Consider the following 12,880-nt stretch of genomic DNA (forward strand, 5'->3'; position numbering starts at 1 on the left):
TCACTACATATACTCCTGGTTTTATTTACTTTTCTCTGTATCAGTTCACACAAGTCTTCCTATGTTTCTGTGAATTTTTTGTACTTGATGTTTCTTTACAACACACTAATATTTTTTATGTCACAATTTTTCACCATTTTCCAATTGATGAGTACCCATTTCTAGGGTTTGTTAGCGTTTTTTTTTGGGGGGGGGTTGCTACTATATAATCAATAAATCAACAAGCATTTATTAAACACCAACTATGTACCAAGCACAGTACCAGGCACTGAAGGTTAAAACAAACAAACAAAAATTCCTATTCTCAAGGAGAACTGCTATGCATATTTTAGTATATATGGGAATTTTTCCTCTGTCTTTGACCTCCTTGGGATATAGGCCTTATATTAGGATAGCTAGGTCAAAGGGTATAAATAGTTTGATCACTTTTCTAAGAACAGTTCTCATGGGACAATTCTCCCGCTGATTCTGTTGCTAACTACTGGGCCGTGAGAAAGACCCTGCTACTGAGTGTCCTGAAAGGCAAAGCAGTTAAATTGGAAGTCTGATTTTAAGAGCTGTTTGGGAAAAGGCTTATCTGGACCCTCCCCACCCTTTCTCCCAGCCCCCATCACATGGAGCTTCCCTAATCTGACCCATTCAAGACTTGGGTATCTGTGACTGGTTAGAGAATTGGGCCTGAATGTTTACCCAGAGGCCTCGAGGGTCTTGCCACTTCAGCTCAGATGCAAAACTAGATCAGGGGGGAGTTAGAGGCCAGGAAGAACACCTTCAATTCCCTCTGTCTCGATGTTGGGAGCCCCTCCCCTCCCCACCAGAACGGAAAGGGGTGTTGTCTTAGCCGGAGCTTCAGAAAGTTCCAGGTTAAAATAAATAACCACATAGAACAAAGGGCTAATGAGTCGCCCACAGACTGTTCTCCCCGGAGAGGTAGTGGGGGAAGTTACTAGTTTGCACCTCCCAGGCTCTGCCCCCCAGGATCGATGGGGAAAGGGACAGGGTCAGGTGGGCTAATCCAACTATCTCACAGCAGGCTAAGAGAGCCAGAGAAGGGAAGATAGGAAGAGAAACAGAGGTAGGATGGGATGGAAAAGGCCCTCCCTGGCTTTGGAGTCAGAAGGCCTGGATTTGAGTCCTGGCTCTGCCACTTGGGTTACCTTGACCAACCACTTCCTTCCTCTCAGACTCAGTTTTCTTTTATGAAAATGAGAAAATAGGACTCTAAGAGTCTGTGGCCTTGAGGTTTATCCTGATGCTTCCAGTGTGAGAAACCAAACACCAGCAGCTGTACGGTGAAAAGAGGGGTGAGGTCAGAAGACCCAGGTTCGAATTCTGACTTCGCTTGGGTTTTTGAGCTCGTTGTATCAAGATGTTACACCCAAGGCACGGCATCCCAATGAGGACGGTAACTGTCTAGACTAGAGACTGCGCCATGCAAAGATCACTTAAAGGCTTAGGGGGCCAGGGGTGGGGAGGGTTAAGGGAACTGTATTAGAAATGGGACTGGTTTGGGAGACGACCTGAGTTCTAATTCTGAATCTGCCATTTGCTATCTGGCTAAACTTAGGGCAATCACTTTGCTTCTCTGAGACTATTTCCTCACCTGAAAACTAAGGGGGGCCCTTCCAGCCCTAAATCTTATGACCTATAATCCTCGATTTTAAAAGCACAACTATGATGAAAGCTTATGGTAACAATTTTAAAAGAAAGCACACCAAAAAGCAACATGGGAGAGAAAGTAGCCATGTTCTGCTTGGCCCCCAAGGACAGAGCTATGAGCAGCGGATGGAAGGGCAAGAAAACTTGCTGCCACTTGGTGCAGAGCCTCAGGGTGCAGAGGGGTCTGGAACAGGGGCTTTCCATCAGATCTGGGCCCTCGGAGGGATTCTGGGATGCTCTAAATGTAGACCCTCTCCTGATTATTTTCCTTTTCTTTATTTTTTAGTGTATATATTCTCTTGTAAAGGAATCCTAGAAAAGGTGCTCTGGTTTGGAGTATATGGAGATGAGAAACACTTGGGAAGGAGGGGAGTGAGTATCTGGAGCTATCAATCAGTCTACAAGCATTTATTAGGTGCCCACCAGGTGCCAGGTGGGTAGCTAGATATAGAAATGATTCTGGGGACAGGAAGACCCGAGTTCAAATCCAGCCTCAGACACTTACAAGCTGTGTGACTGTGAGTAAGTCACTCAGCCCATTTGGATCATGGTCATGTTGCCGCAGAGATGTTGTGTAGCCCAAAGAGACTATGAGCTATGCCGTGCAGGGTTACCCAAGGCAGACTGGGCATAGTGGAGAGCTCACACAGAAATAAAAAAGGTGACCCACAGGAGAAGGAAATGGCAAACCACTTCAGTATCTTTGCCAAGAAAACACCATGGAAAAAATAGTCCACGGGGTCACATTGAGTCAGACAGGACAGAATGACTGAATAAAGACAACGCGGTGGGAGACAGTGCCTTCAAGTCTTTACAAATACCATCTCGTTTGATCCTCACAACAACCCTGGGAGGTGAGTGCTACTGTTTTACAGATGAGGAAACTAAGGCAGGTGACTTGCCCAGGGTCACAGGACTAAGTATCTGAGGCAGAATTCAGACTCGGGGGCTGCTGACTCCACAGGGCGTGGGAGCTGTCCCACTGCCTACAGAGACAAGAATGAGAAGTCTTGAGTTCTGCTCTATCAGGAAATGACAACATTTCCATCTGTCCCCAAGAAGGGGCTGCCTCCTAGGACATCAGGGCCGGAAGGCACCTTAGGGCAATTCCTTTGTTTTACAGGTGAGGAAACCAAGACCCAGAAAAGGGATCGCTGGCCTTAGAGCTGGAAAGATTATTAGGGTTTGTGTGGCCCCACCCCTGATTTTACAGAGGAAGAAACTGAGGCCTGGGGGGGGGGTCACTTGTGTGGTGGGCAGCAGGGCCCAGGCTGGACCTGGGTGACTGCAGGGAAGCTTTAGTCCTTCTCTCAAATGAATTTCACTCCCCACTCACTGTACCAGAGTCTTCCTCAAGTAGAGATGTCCATCTACTGGAGCCCTGCCTGAGGGAAAAAGAACCTTAAAAGGAAGAGTGGTGAGGCTGGGGGGCAGCTAGGCAGCACCTGCCCTGGAGTCAGGAGGACCCAAGTTCAAATCCAGCCTCAGACCCTTGCTAGCTGCGTGACACTGGACAAGTCACTTGACAACCTTCGTCTCCCTCAGCTTCCTCCACTGTAAAATGGGGATAATAATAGAGTTGTTGGAAGGATCAAATGAAATATGTGTAAAGCACTTAATACAGTGCCTGACACATAGCAAACTCTTAATAAGTGATTGTTCCTGATGAAAGCTGGAAAGGGTCTTGAGAATCACCCAGACTCTTGAGATGGGGAAGGGACTTGCCCAAGGTCACACTAGCTGAGCTGGGATTCCCATCCAGGTCACATTCAGCACCTTACCCCCAGCCAAGACTGCCCCTCAGACCCAAGCCTCTTCTCTAGACCCCTAGCCTGGGAGTGCGAGGGAGATGTGCCACATTTAGACTCGAGGAGGAGATCCCTGGGCAGATGGATTACTTTACTTTTGGTCGTAGGTTTGGAGCCGGCACTGTCTAGAGGTCATTTAGTGCAACCCCATCATTTTACAGATGAGGAAACTGAGGCTCAGAGAAGCTAGAGTAGAAAGAATGCCAGCTTTAAAATCTATGGCTCAATTCAAATTCTCCCTCTGCCGCTATGATCACAGGTAAGTTGCTTGGCCTGAGATGCCCTCAGGCCCCTGCCAGCTCCAGTATCCTAAGTCACTTCACAGCTCTGAGACTCAGTCTACTCAGCTATAAAATGGGCGGGCTTGATCCAGATGACCCCTGAGTGGCTCTCCCCATTGTGCCTCACTCAGGGTCACTGGGCTCTGAGCCATGGGAGGGGAGGGGGATTATCTTCGAGGAATGCCAAGGTGCCTCCCCTCCCCCCGCTCCTAATTCTGTGAAGAGCCTTTGCACATGTGGGAAAGCAAGCTGAGAGCGGTCACTATGGGGAAGGACCCACAGAACCTGGCCAGGGTGTCCAGCAGGCCTGCGGTGCCCTCTAGTGGCCTAGTCCACACACCCAAGGAATGGCACCCGTCCCTTTCTGGATCACAGGCAGGCTGGGCTCCGTCACCCCTCAGAGAATCCCAGACCTCAGGGCCCACCTGGACAAGGACCCACGCCAGCATCGATAACTAGACTTTGTATAGAATATTTAGCAGGCCAGCAATGGCAGGTTGGCAAGACATTTTACAATTGGGAACTCATTTTGTCCTCACAAAAACTTTGGGAGAGTGGTTGCTAATGTTACCCTCATTTTACAGATGAGGAAACTGAGGCAGATACCTGTTAGATTACCTAACCTGTTAAATTAAATTCTTTTCATTTGACCTTCACAATTCTGGGAGGACCTTCACAAAACTTGAGCTATTTATCCTTATTTTACAGATGAGGGAAACTGAGACAGCCACTTACTTGCCCAGAATCACACAGCTAGTAAGGTTTTTAGTGTGGATTTGAATTCAGGTCTCCCTGACCCCAGGTTCAGTATTCTATCCATTACAACATAGACACTTACATATATGTGTATATATTCAAATATGTGTGCACACATACACGTATGTACAGATGTATACATATATGCATATGTTACAAGTACATATGTATGCTTATGTGCTTTCAAGTTTGCAATGCTCTTCAAATATCTAATTCAGACCCCATAACAGTCTTGTGAGATGGATGTTATCATTCCCATTTGCAGATGAGAAAATCAAGGAGAGAGATTAAATGACTTGCCCAGGATCACTCAGCTAGTAATTGTTTGATGTGGTATTTGAACCCCTGCTTTCTCAGTTCCCAAGCCAGCACTCCATCTCCCATGAGTGGTCATCCAGCCCTTGGATGGAGAGCCCCCTGCCTCTCCCTCGGAGATAACTTTCATTGGCATTGATGTCTTTCTTGACATTGAGCCTCAGTTTGCCTGCTGGTCATTGCCACCCAAGGCTCTGAGGTCTGCCCTCTGGGGCCAGAGACAGTGGATTTTCTTTCTTGTTTCTACATCACCTTCATTTCCAAATATCCCTCTTCCTCTTTTCTCTCTCATGGTCACCCCCAGTAATAAGTAATTGGAGGTGGGAAGGTGGGGAAGAAAGCAGATGAGCAAAACTAATGATGTTTTCCTTTCGAATGGCCAGTCCTTCTTTAACAAACACAACCAGGCTTCCAAGGGAGCCTGGGGCATATTGCGTGGGGAGAGGGTATGGATCCTGAGTGACATATCTGCTTACCCCCTCAAGTGGGTCCAGGTGCTCTTTGGGGGAGACACACAGGAGCTGCAGGTGTGTAGGGGAAACCGGTAAACCTATGTAGCCCTGATTTCCCAATTGCCTCCTTAGAGACTGCTAGATACAGACCTACGCAGTTGAGACTGGGCCCTCTCACTCGCTGATGGAAGTTCATTTATTATAGCCTTCTTTGCTACATTCTAATATGTATAATTTTCTGATTTGTTTGTAGTTTTGCTTCAACAAATGAGTTTTACTTGACATGTGTTATGGTCTTTTGTGTCATTAATGTTTGTCAAGAAGGGGCTATCTGGTGAGAGGGAGATAAAGGCTACCTTCCCCTTTAAAAACGACTAGGAAGGGGTGGCTAAATGGTGAGCACAGTGAATAAAGCGCTGGCCCTGGAGTCAGGAGGACCCAAGTTCAAATGTGACCTCAGATACTTACTAGCTGTGGGATCCCAGACAAGTCACTTAGCCCCAACTGCCTCAAAAAAAAAAAAAAACCCTCCTAGGGATAAAGATTCCAACCTCAGAGCTATAATTCTATCAAATAGATATAATTCTACCAGATACTCCTTTCAGAGACAGGAGAAGAGGGTGCCCAGCTTCACTGAACTCTTGCTGCCGGCCTGGCATTGACTGCCATTGGCTCTGCTCCAGAAAGGAGCCAGACCTCAGATGGTATCTGTGTCCCTTCTATACATTTAGATAAGATCCTGTGGACATCTCTCCTCTCTTGCACAGATAATGCTTTCATAACCTAGGTCACAGGACTTAGGGCCAGCTGACAAGGCACACAGCAGCAAACTGACTTTCTCAGGGTCAACCAGCTAAGGAGTGGCAGAGCTAGAACGCAGATTCTTTGGAGTCTGCCCATTATATTCTCAGGCTCAGCTCTAACACCATGTCCTTCTGTAGCTTTTCCGGTTCCAGTTGTCAGTGACCTCATGCCCAGTTGCTGTCACTGGGCACCTTTTGCCATATGGACAGAGAGAAGGACTGGCCTCTTTGCCAATACACTCTATAGCCTCTATGGTCATAGAGTTACCTAGTACACTGAGTGTTCAAGTCACATGGTCAGGGCCACATAACCAGGAAATGCCCGAGGGGAGATTTGAACCCAGGCTGTCTCGGCTCAAAGGCCATCTCTCTATCCAGGATACCCCACTGCCTTTAAAATATACATACATACATACATACATATATATATATATATATCCTGCATTCATCTGCAAAAACTTTTTCCTTCAATGGAATATAAGCTCCTTGAAAGCAGGGACTGTCTCATTTTTGTCTTTGCCTACCCAGGCCTGTGACTGTGCTTAGTAAATACTTTTTATTAACTGATACTTTCCCATGCGCCAAGGAGCTCAAAACCCCAGCATTTTGGACAAATGTTGCTTTATCCCACAGAGGATCCTAAGCTTTCCTACTGTGGTCATAAGTCACAGAATCTCCGAAGTGAGGGGAGACCCAGATGAGACAGTCTAACCTGTGCCCAAACAGGAATCATCTCTAAATGACCCTTGGAAGCTTTGCTCGAAGACCTCCATGAGAGGAACCCCACTAATCCTTGCTGTATACAGTCTTTCAAATATCTAGTAGCCTAGTCCATGCTAGTCCATATTAAAGCCAACACACCAGTATGACCCAGGATACTTCACCTCCCTAAGCCTCAGGGTCCTAATCCAAAAATCGGGCTAACAATCCCATAATAGCTACACCCAGTGCCCCAGGCAATATTCTAAGGTTAAGAAGGCAAATAGAGGGAATTTCCTCACAAGGAGGAAACTTAAAGAAAAAAGCAAATTAAAAGAATTTGCTTCTTTGCATTTTCATCTGTGAAGTGAGAATTGGGGTTGCATCTGAAGACCTCTGGGGCCAAGGAGAACAAGTCTCACTCCTTTTCCAGGACACAGCCCTGTGACCTCCAGCTGCCCAGCTGAGTCGGGGACAATCTGGCCTGTTGCCCAGACTGCTGGGGGTTGAGGGAGCCCAGGATCTGCTTCTCTCTCTACTGAACACGATTAAAGTTTGCTGGGGTCTCAGGAAGGATGTGGATGGAGGGTCCCTGAGAGTCCCAATCCACAGTGGGGTATCAGAGAATCTGAGTCAGAGGGGACTGGCCTCAGAGGTCACCCAGTCCAGCCCATCTGGAGCCCTGCTCCCTCTCCCCTCTTCTCAGGAGGCCCCTGAGGCAGGACATTCCAATCTTGGATGGCTGTCATCTGCAGGACATTTTCCTGGTGATCCGACCAACACCTGCCTCTCTGAAACGCTCACCTGTCACTCAGCTTTACTCTCCAGGGCCAAGCAAACCAGGCTAATCTGGCTTCTGCAGGACAGGCCTTCAGATACTGGGCAGCTCAGTCTTCTAAAGAGATGCTCATTGTAAGTCACTTAGCAAGCATTGTAGAAATGTTAGCTATTGTTATTACCAATTACTCCTTTTCTCTCCACCAAGGCTAAGCACCCCTTGTTCCTCAAATGCCGTGAAAGGCCATGTGTGTGTGTGTGTGTGTGTGCGCGCGCGCACGCGCGCACGCACCTTTTGCTAACTTCTCCCTCGGCCCTTATTTTATGGCCAAACAGAAAGAATCTAATCCCTTTTCTCAGGTCAGTCTTCCAAACAGAAAGAGCCCTCTTCTCTCCTCCAAGTGTGACATCCATAACGGGTGATCACAGGGGGCGGTCGTCAGGAGCCCACCCATCCTGGCCACCTGCATGCTGGGGGCCCACTGAGCTCCTGCCAGTGGACTCTGGCACTTCTGGCTGAGGACTTTTGCTTTTTACCTTCTTCCCAAGAGCAGCAGATGGCATACTGAGGGTTCAGGGCAAAATCCCTCCCAGCTGGAATAAGGAATACAGAGGGCTGTCCATTTGGATGGATTTTACTAGTCAATTTGGTGCTGGGTAAAATAGAGGGTAAGGAGAAACTGCCAGTTGAGTTGTGGGGACCAGAGGCCAGCCCCTGGAGAGGTCAGTGGTTAGGGAGAGTGTAACCCAGCCGAGGCAAGGACTGAGGGGATACATCCTGGTGATCTGACGACAAATCCCTGCCCAGCCTGCTCTGCCTGGCAACCTGAGATCTAAGCTGGGGTGCCAGTAGGGTCTGGTCCTTGGGGAGGCAAGTCCTGGCTCATGGAAGGAGGGGAGCAGGTTCACGGAGGCTTTCAGAGATCTGAGGGCAGGAGGGCAGAAAGAGACAGGAGAGTTTCAGGGCTCCCCTCTGCCTCGCCAACCCTGGCTCCTTCCTTAACACCTAAACTCATCCCTACCGGGAGGTGGGCAACACCTCCTTCTTCTTTCCACAATCCTCTCTTTGACTCGGGGTCTGCCTGGTCCTTTGGTCATCCTGGGCTCTGCCTTGACACACCATCAGCTGGGACTCTGGCCCAGCAGGGGCTCTCTCTCAGGGAAGGAGGGCTGCTTTCTATAGATGAAGAACTGAATGGAGATCTGGAGAACAAAGTTAAGGATAGCCACAGCACAGGGCCCACCTCGGCTCCCGCCCCATAGCTACCTTGGGAGCTTCTCATCCAGGAATGTCCCTTGCTTCCCCTGAACAGCCTGTGCAGCTAAAGTCAAAGGTCGCTTCCTCTAGGAAGACTTTCCAGATTCCTCCCCCTATGACCTCACACCATGTTCACCCCACTGACACCTCTCTCAATATACTCATCATGAAGTTGTGAGCATTATAGTTATTTTTATGTCCTAGTTCTCCATTTGACTGCAAACTCTCCAAGGAAGGGCCTATGCCTTAACTTTCCATCCCCCTCCCCAATGGGGTGGTACTTCTCTCCCCCCCAAAATCACTCTGTATTTATTTCAGAGCTGTTCATACGCTTCCACCTCTGTCAGAGAAGGCAACCTTGGGGGCAGGGGTCATGCCCTGGAGGACCCTTGCATCCCGTACAGGGCCCAGAACAGGTCTGGGAACTCACATGAGAAGGATGAAGGGTCAGGGATTTCACTGGCTGCTTTTCCTATCCTCTCCCCCACCAGCCCAGGGCTTGGCCAATCAACAGCCATTTATTAAAATGATCATTACTATGTTCCAGACTCTGTGCTAAGTGCTGGGGTACAGAGAAAGGCAAAAACAGGGCCTGCCCTCAGAAAGCTGCCATTGTAAGGCTAAATGCTGGGGGAAAGGCTGCAGAGGTTTAACTTTCTGGCCTGGGTCACACAGCCAGCATATGTCTGGAGACTGGACCTGAATCTGGGTCTTTTTGACCTTCCCCTCCCACCCCGGGTACGTGATCCAGGTCAAACGGACCAGGAACAATTTGTTTGAATGCAAGCTTGCTCCCTAGAGCCCCCACATGCCAAGCCCCCCTCGTCACGCCAGTCTCATGCTTCATTTAGAACCAGACTCCCTCTGTGGGGCAGGATGGCACCTCTCTGCAGCTCCAAGCCTTAGAAAGTTTCCCGGGGGCCATGAGAGGTGCAATCTCTGGCCCGGGGTCACCCAGCTGGCATGTGTCAGATGTGGGATTTGAGCCCACTAACTCGTTCTGAGGCTGCTTCTGTGGCCAGCTCCCTGTCCACTAAACCACACTGCCTTCCAGGAGCTCACATTTCATGCTGTTGTATAGTTCACATTGCCTCACACCAGCCCTGTGTGGGGGCCAGTCCAGGCTATTATCCCCATATTACAAAAGGGAAACTGAGGCCTCATCAGAGTAAAAGCTGTGGCTAGCCTCTTCCCACCAGAAGCCAGGAGCCACCCCCATGCAGGGCCCTGAGGTGCCTCTGGGGGCTGATGATCAAAGGATACGATGACATCCAGCAGCAGCACCCCCAGGCTGCCGATGAGCCAGGGGAGATGGTGGAGCAGGAAGCTGCTCTTGCTCTGCCCGGCCTCGGGATTCTTCAGAAGCACGCTCAGCCCATACGTCGTGTTACCCAAAATCACCAAGGCAAACAGGGAGTAGGAGATGCCTTGGGTGGACTTCCTCTGGAACTGGGAGAGAATGGGCCGGCTGAGCCCAGGCCCACCCAACCAGCTTCGAGCCTCCCCACTGGCTCCCACTCAAACCAAAGACAGCCACAGAACCAGGAAGGAACCGATATTTCTGTGAGTGTGGGACCCAGGAATCCTGGTTCCCAATCCCCCAGAGCAGGCTCCCTTTTCACCTCTCCTAGGACCCTTTGCCACCGACTGGGAAGAACCCCACAAAGCCAGTCCACTGGGCCCAGGCCCTAGAGCTCCGGTTCCTTCCTGAAGTCAGGGAGTCCCCACCAGTCCCCAGCCTCCATCCATCCAGGCCATTCTGGGGGAGGATGCTATCCCCCTGTAGACCTAGACTTGTTCTAGAGGGGAAGCCACCCCAGCTGACTGATTATCCCCCATCCCTGGGAGTGGCCCATTCCCCTGGTGAGGCAGCCCGAGAACAGACTGGACAGCCAGTGAGAGGTGCAAGGGCCCTTCAGGAAGCCAGGGAGAGGCCACAGAGGGGCACAGAGGGCAAGAGTTGTCGTCCTGGTGCAGCACGACAGTACTTACGTTGGTGTAGATCTGGGGCAGACGAGACATCAGGTACAGCACGCTAGAGATGGAGCCAATGGTGAAGCCAATGATCTCCTGTTTGGTGAAGGGCTGGGGAGGAGGGAAGGGGACAGCACTGCTGTTAGGGGACCCAACATTCCCAAATAAAACTCACATTTCATCAGATCCCAGCTCTGGGGCTGGATGGGACCATCATTTAAGAGACTGTGGAGGGCCAGAGTCAGATGGACCTGAGTTCAAATCCAGTCTCAGACACTTGACACACTTACTAGCTGTGTGACTTTGGGCAAGTCACTTAACTCCAATTGCCTTTCCTTACCCCCTCCAAAAAAAAGACTGTGGAAACTAAAGCTCAGGGAGGCTACCAGACTCGTCCAAGGTCATAGGGCTAGTAAGTGATTAGTAAGTGATGGAGCCAGGATTTGAACTCATATCATCTGTGCCTACAGATCTTGGGCAAGATATGCTCTGAGGCCTCTGCCAGCCCTAAATCTAGGATCCTATAATTTGCCCAACAAGTGAGTTAGAGCCATCAGGATCTTACTCCAAGTGAAAAGTAGACTGGAGTTACTCTGGGTGTTGGGGGGCATCCTGAATGACCTATCTCTTTTTAGGGAGCTGCACTACTCAACAGTTCACTGTGGACCAGAGACACTGCCTAGGCTCAGACACTGCCTCCACCCCTTTCCCCATCAAAGGTCATTTCCCCTTAATCCCCTCCCATCCGCTGGGACTTACTTTGTCAGTGAGCTCTATGTTCAGAAGGGTCCTGCTCCGGAAGACCTCCTGTGGGGCTGAGGGGCTGAGCTGAAGGAGGAGGGGGCTGGCTGACACTGCCCCCAAGGAGACGAAAAGGAAGGCTGCATTGATGGGGGCTGATACTGCACACAGGATAATATTGGAGATTAGAGATTTGGGGCTGTGTTCCCCTGGCCTGCTCCATGAGGGTGAGGGTGGGAGAAGCCAGACTTCAATGGGACATGTCCTTGAAGGGAAATTTGTGAGGCCAAAAAAGGATGGGTTGGGGGAGTTTAAACTGAAATTCTGTAGACTTAAACAAAGTTTCAGGAGAGAGTTTAATTTCATCAAGGAACTGGGTGGTGATAAGTAGAGAAGAGCAGGACCAGGAAGAGGGGCTTATCAGAGGGCAAATCCCACTGAAAACCTGAAAATCAAGAAAGGAACAGGGAGCTCCAGGCAAGGCCCCCAGACACTCTACAACAAGTAGATTTCTCAAAGAGTTCCCTATCTTAGGAGATAAAGACCTCAAAACCACAGATAGGGCCTGTGAAATTTCTCCTTTGGACCCAGAGAATGGGCCATGTGGTTCTCTCCCTCCCAGTCATGGTTGGGGCCTCATATGACAGAACAGTCCTCCCTGTCCCCACCCCATCACTCACTTAAGGAACGACGGTTTTTGTACTTGTAGTAGAAGTAGAGAGATATCATTAGGAGGTCAGCCAGTACATAGTAGATGGCAGTGTAGGTCTGCAAAAAAACAAACAAGATGTCAACTAACTCTCATTAATAAGGCAGAGATAGGTTTCTGAGCCTCAATGACACCCTCACAGGGAGAGGGGAAGTGGGGAAGGATGACCCTGGGCTCTCAAAGGGAAGGTTGATGGAATGGAAGTGTGGGCACATGAGGAAGGCTCGGACCAAGGGCCTAGTGCCAAGCTGTCCATCGATTGTACAAGGACCAACCTGGCTAAGTTTGGAGAGACTGATCCCCAAGATGGCAGCAAGGTGATGGGTTTTTTCCCACCTGACATTAAGAAAGGGATCCTGGGGGCGGCCAGGTAGCACAGAGAGTAAGAGCACTGGCTCCAGTGTTGGAATGACCTGGAGATCGAATCCCGGGCTCAGACACTTGGCACCCACCCAGAAACACCTGGCTGTGTAACCTTGAGCAAGTTACTTAACCCCAATTGCTTAGGGGCGGCCAGGTGGCTCAGCGAGTAAGAGCACCCCAGTGTCGGGATGACCTGGATCAAATCCGGGCTCAGACACTCAGCACCACACCCAGAAATAACTGGCCGTGTAACCTTGAGCAAGTTATTTAACCCCGATTGCTTAA

General features: G+C 49.7%; 2 protein-coding genes across 3 annotated transcripts in view; one reads left to right on the top strand and one right to left on the bottom strand.

The window, feature by feature from the left end:
* LOC138154412 (aflatoxin B1 aldehyde reductase member 4-like) overlaps nt 1-12,880 on the top strand; it is a 351,006-nt gene that overhangs the window by 285,350 nt on the left and 52,776 nt on the right. The gene's annotated exons all lie outside the window — the stretch shown is intronic.
* Nucleotides 8,170-12,880, bottom strand: part of SLC66A1 (solute carrier family 66 member 1) — a 19,874-nt gene continuing 15,163 nt past the window's right edge. For both annotated transcript variants that reach the window (XM_069079604.1, XM_069079603.1), the window contains 5 exons: nt 12,204-12,291; nt 11,542-11,684; nt 10,801-10,893; nt 10,072-10,257; nt 8,170-8,753 (listed from right to left, as the gene is read on the bottom strand). In XM_069079604.1, coding sequence (XP_068935705.1) covers nt 8,673-8,753; nt 10,072-10,257; nt 10,801-10,893; nt 11,542-11,684; nt 12,204-12,291 — 591 coding nt within the window. In that variant the 3' untranslated portion in view covers nt 8,170-8,672. The remainder of the gene's footprint in view (nt 8,754-10,071; nt 10,258-10,800; nt 10,894-11,541; nt 11,685-12,203; nt 12,292-12,880) is intronic.

This window comes from Petaurus breviceps, unplaced genomic scaffold (genome assembly GCF_028583685.1).
Source record: "Petaurus breviceps papuanus isolate PSGF00001 unplaced genomic scaffold, PetGlider_PUasm1.0 91041, whole genome shotgun sequence".
NCBI lineage: Eukaryota > Metazoa > Chordata > Mammalia > Diprotodontia > Petauridae > Petaurus > Petaurus breviceps.